We start from the raw sequence: 5,694 nt of genomic DNA, 5'->3' as shown, positions 1-5,694 counted from the left end.
ATAAATGGACTGTACTTATATAGCACCTTTCTATCCAAAATATATATCTACAAAACAAAAATATTGGTGGTAATTTGAACAAGAGGAAACAAAAATAATAATATTTCAATAACTAAAGATTTCTGTATGTTTTGGGGGTTGGTAATGAAACAGCTGTGCTTGTGTAGACGTTTAAACTGGACTTTCTGCCTTTCAGAACATTTTTCCCATCAGTCGCTTTATAAAAATATCAAAGAAAATCTGAGAGATGATTGCAAAGATTTGCAGACAAATTGTCTTGTTGGTTGGAAACAGTATTTTGAAGTACACTATTTTCATTTAGTCCAGTCCTTCTAAAATGACTCAGCTCAGTTTTGGTGCTGTTTTTTTATATCTTAGTTAAATTTTGGTTTTGAGTAAACATCATATTTTAAAAGACTACCAAGTTAAAACCAAAGACAGTTTTGTTGTCAGTGTCCCATGTCTGTGAGAATTTGACCAACGGTGAAAGAGTTGGATATTCTGTAGCAGCCTAAGTAAATAAGAACTGCATCACAAATGCAAAACTTTGTCCCAAAACTGAAAAAGTGGTTTTAAAAGATAAATTTTCAGGACATTTAGGAGTCTTCTGCTCACCTGTAGCCATGGATGATGACTTTTGTGGGACTGGAAACGTTGAAGTGAGATGACTGCTGGGTAAGAGAAGCCTGGTTGAACCTCTGAGCACAGTTCTGGTTTCTACGGGTCAGCAGCAGGTACTGGACCTGCAGTCTGATTCTGTGCTGTCGGGACTGCAGCCACCTGGTGCTGTTGAGCTCAGCACACTGAGCATTCTGCTGCCTTTCATTCAAACCTGACAGAAAGCTGGAGTTATTGACATCTTTAAAAAGGGATAGTTCAAAACCTTATAGCTGACATTTTGTGTGAAGGTTATAAATAGTATCTTGTTTGGTACAAATAATTATTTGAATGACCTAAGTTTATAGATATAAGAAATTAATTCTGACTTGACTTGTCCTTGGGGACAAGCCCAAAAGTAATTTGCTGTTTAAATAAAAAGGCTCCAATGTTAGGATTTGCTATTGCAAAAACATCAAAAACAAACAAAATACCAATAAATAAATAAATAAAAAACAAACAAACAAAAAAACTAACAAGTGTGCATTGAAAATATAACATGCCATTGCCTGAAGCATCAAGTTTTCAAACAGCACAGTAAAAAAACAAATGTCATTTGTCAAAGTGCTACACATGAAGTAATAAACAGTACAAATAACAAAGAACATCATTACATAAAACAATAAAAAATACAATATAATTTGACATAAATTAAAACAATTTATGCAAAATAGCCATGTGTCGTGCTTCATTAATAGCCACTAAGTCCAAATATATTTCAACCTTTCATCCATTTCAAATATATTTCAACAATCTTCACATCTTCACACCTTGCAGCCCTCCACCATCCCCTACATCCTCCACCCAACTCACACAGGAATTAACACCTCGCAGCTCTCAACCACTAACATCCCCCTCTGTTTTGAGGACTCCAGTCATCAGTCTCCCTCTGTTTTGAGGACTCCAGTCATCAGTCTCCCTCTGTTTTGAGGACTCCAGYCATCAGTCTCCCTCTGTTTTGAGGACTCCAGTCATCAGTCTCCCTCMCCCACCTCCATCTTGTCCCTTTCAACTCTCCAGGTGAGAAATGAGCTGTGAAAGATCAAGGTGCGTAAAGCTATGGTCCAGACGGTATCAGCTCCAGGCTCCTGAGGTGCTGCGCAGATGAACTGAGTGGCATCATGGAAACAATGTTCAACCTGAGCCTGAAGCTGGGGAAAGTACCACAACTGTGGAAGACCTCATGTGTGGTACCGGTACCAAAGACCAAACACCCAAAGGACCTCAGCAGCTACAGGCCGGTAGCCCTGACATCTCATCTGATGAAGACTCTGGAGAGGCTGGTCCTCAACCATCTACGCCCCCTGGTGAGGTCTTCATTAGATCTGCTGCAGTTTGCCTACCAGCCTGGCATCGGGGTGGATGATGCCATCTTCTACCTTATGCACCGCACTCTGACTCACCTGGAGCAGCCTGGAAGCACTGTGAGGATCATGTTCTTTGATTTCTCCAGTGTTTTCAACACCATCCAGCCAGGACTTCTGAGGGACAAGCTGGAGCTGTCTGGAGTGGACCACCACATGTCCCAGTGGATTCTGGACTACCTGATGGATCACCTTCAGTATGTGAGGGCACTGGGCTGTGTCTCGGACACACTGGTCTGCAGCACTGTTCCCTGAGGAGCCCCCATACTGCAGACCAGTGTGTCTCAGACACTGGTCTGCAGTATGGGGGCTCCTCAGGGAACAGTGCTGGCACCGTTCCTCTTCACCCTCTACACTGCAGACTTCACCATGAACACCCCACACTGCCACCTGCAGAAGTTCCCTGATGACTCTGCCAAAGTCGGCCTCATCACAGGTGAGGATGACTCAGAGGACAGACAGTGGACTCAGGACTCAGAGTACAGACAGTGGACTCAGGACTTTGTGGACTGGTGCCAGTGGAACCACCTCCTGATCAACGCTGCTAAAACCAAGGAGCTGGTGGTGGATTTCTGGAGGCGCAGACCCACCACACTGACACCGGTGAACATCCAGGGAGTGGACATTGAGATTGTGGACTCTTAGTGGACCTGGGTGTTCACCTGAACAATAAACTGGACTGGACTCACAACACTGACACTCTTTACAGGAAGCAGAGCAGACTCTACTGTCTGAGGAGGCTGAGGTCTTTTGGAGTGCAGGGGGCACTCGTGAAGACCTTCTTCAACACAGTTGTGGCTTCAGCTATTTTTTATGGCATCGTTTGTTGGAGCAGCAGCTTATCTACAGCTGAGAAGAAGCGGCTGGATAAGCTCATCAAGAAGGTCAGCTCTGTGCTGGGATGCCCCCTCGACACAGTGCAGGTGGTGGGAGACAGAAGAACTCAGGCTAAAATAACATGAATGACAGAGAACCCCTCCCACCCAGTGCATGGAACTGTAGCTGATCTGCAGAGCTCCTTCAGTGACAGACTGCTGCATCCTAAATGCACAAAAGAGCGTTACCACAGATCCTTCCTCCCATCAGCTGTTAGACTCTATAACCATCACTGCTCGCAACAATCATAAGCATCCATGTTTGTGTTTGCACATCAAACAACTCTACCTTAAAATCATTTCACATATAATAACCGATAATAATAATAATTGTTATAATAATAATAATATAATAATTATATAATTAAAATAAAGATAAAGATAAAACGTTATTGATCCCACAGTTGGGAAATTTGCACATTACAGCAGCTCAAAACAGGACAGGGTGAAAAAGAATAAAGAAAGGAAAGTAAAAGAAAAACAAAAAAAAGCACTATGCTTGTGATATATAACAACGTACATATACCTAGTACAGTACATAAATTAATATAAATGAATAATGAATAATAAGAACTGTTTTTGTTCCTGCACTGGATTTGGAGATTGAGACTGAAACAATTTGCACACACTGGGTTTAACTCATTTCGCACAAGTCTGTAACGACTGCAATTTCCTGTAATTGTATATCTTTCTGCACAGCTGCTTCAAGTTTTATCTAATTTCTCATTGATGGTCTGGTACGGTAATTATTATTCTTATTCTGTTTTTTGCTATAATTGATATTGTCAAATAGTTGTGTATTGATGTGTGTACCTGCTGCTGCTGCTGCTGCTACACTTGAATTTCCCCGCGCGGGACAATAAAGGCTGGTTCTATTCTATTCTATTCTATTCTATTCTATTCTATTCTATTCTATTCTATTCTATTCTATTCTATTCTATTCTATTCTATTCTATTCTATTCTATTCTATTCTATTCTATTCTATTCTATTCTATTCTATTCTATTCTATTCTATTCTAACCTGGAAAGAGCCACACACAGAAATGTGTCAGTTAAACGGATTTATTGATATGAGAAAGTTCTTTGGCGCTCGAGCCCCAGCTGAAGATGTGGGTGCAGCGAACTACTGTGRGCTAGCACTCAGCTCAGGTTTTAGGAATAACGTCCCCCCCGGGGCTCGGACACTGGTGGTGGTGTGGAGGCCAGAGGGAAGGGGTAGCCTGGGTTAGAGTCTGAGATGAAGGTGGAGAAGGGGTGGAGGTGGGTTGAACGCGTCAGGAGAGCAGACTGAACCTTGGGTGCTGAGCCTTTAGACCTGGATCCCTGTGAGATGATTGGTATGGTGAGGTGAGGATCTGACACTGACTGACTGCAGCTGGGAGCCTGACGTGGAGACTGGGTGGAGCAGGTGAGGTGGAGAGAGTCTTCCAGTCTGAATTTACGCCCAGGCTTTATTTTAGGATGACATCTACAATCACCCAGAGTTGTAAAAAGTACCTCAAAAGTGATACTTGAGTAAAAGTAGAAGTATCGTACCATAAAATTACTTGGGTGAAAGTATCTGACATTTACTGTACTTAAGTATCAAAATTGCTTTTCTGGCAGAGAATGTATTTAGGTATTAAAGTACTGAGTAAAAATGAGCAATTAGAATTTCTAAAATGGCATTTATTGGGAGGTGACCTCCCCCCAAAATTTTTTCTCTAAAGGCCATAATGATTAGTTCAACCTAGAAAGACTCACACAGAGAAAGATGGAAGTTAAAGTGTTATTTGACATTAATGAGTGGGTGCTATGAATTGCTGTAAACTGGCAATCAGCTTAGGTGTAGGTTTAAATGACCCCCGAGTGGAAGCCTAGAGAGATTTGTTCAGTTCAGTTTAGTTATGTGGCGCAAAGTCAGGACAACAACAACAACAGGAAGAGACCTCTATTTGTGTGTCCATATATATACAGCGGGTAAAATAAGTATTGAACACATCACCATTTTTCTCAGTAAATATATTACTAGAGGTGCTAATGGCATGAAATTTTCATCTGTAAGTAAGTAAGTAAGTAAACTTTATTTCTATAGCACCTTTCACAGGCACAAACATCGCAAAGTGCTTCACAGAAAGCAAAAACTAATTAAAAACAATAAAACAGATCACAGATATAAAAACAACAATTAAAACACAATAAAAAGCACTTAACTAAAAGCCTGTCTGAATAAAAATGTCTTAAGATGTTTCTTAAAAGAGTCAGTAGAATCTGAGCAGCGAAGGGACAGAGGGAGAGCATCCCAGAGCCTCGGGGCCACCACCTGAAAAGCTTTGTCTCCACGGGTTTTATAATGGGTTCCAGGGACCACCAGCAGCATTTGATTAGAAAACCTCAGAGTCCTGGATGGACAGAGAGGATTCAGAAGGTCCAGTATGTGTTTGGGAGCCTGACCATGAAGTGCTCTGAAAGTTAAAACTAAAATTTTAAAATGACTCCTCAAATGCACAGGGAGCCAGTGCAGAGAGGATAAAACAGGTGTAATGTGGGCTCTCCTGTGGGTCTTTGTTAATAACCTCGCTGCAGCGTTCTGCACAGACTGAAGCCGAGTCAAGGAGGATTTGTTTAGACACTGTTGCAGTAATCTAAACAAGAAGAAATAAAAGCGTGAATCTGCTGGTGTGAATCAGCGTGATCTGATGTCGGTAACAACCCAAGTGATCCATACATACAAAGAAATCAAACCATAAATGTCCAGAAATGAAGTTATTCGTAATAATGTGGAATGGCACAGGGAAAAAGTATTGAACACGCTTAC

The 5,694-nt window shown here is 41.5% G+C and overlaps 1 protein-coding gene across 1 annotated transcript in view; it reads right to left on the bottom strand.

Moving 5' to 3' along the window:
- pla1a (phospholipase A1 member A) overlaps positions 1–5,694 on the bottom strand; it is a gene marked incomplete in the record, with an annotated part of 28,518 nt that overhangs the window by 18,348 nt on the left and 4,476 nt on the right. The window contains 1 exon segment of the mRNA XM_014027868.1: positions 616–832. Within this exon segment, the coding sequence (XP_013883322.1) occupies positions 616–832 (217 nt within the window).

This window comes from Austrofundulus limnaeus, unplaced genomic scaffold, assembly GCF_001266775.1.
Source record: "Austrofundulus limnaeus strain Quisiro unplaced genomic scaffold, Austrofundulus_limnaeus-1.0 Scaffold692, whole genome shotgun sequence".
NCBI lineage: Eukaryota > Metazoa > Chordata > Actinopteri > Cyprinodontiformes > Rivulidae > Austrofundulus > Austrofundulus limnaeus.
Note: the sequence above shows the minus strand (reverse complement) of the source record. Positions and strands in the feature narration are given on the sequence as shown.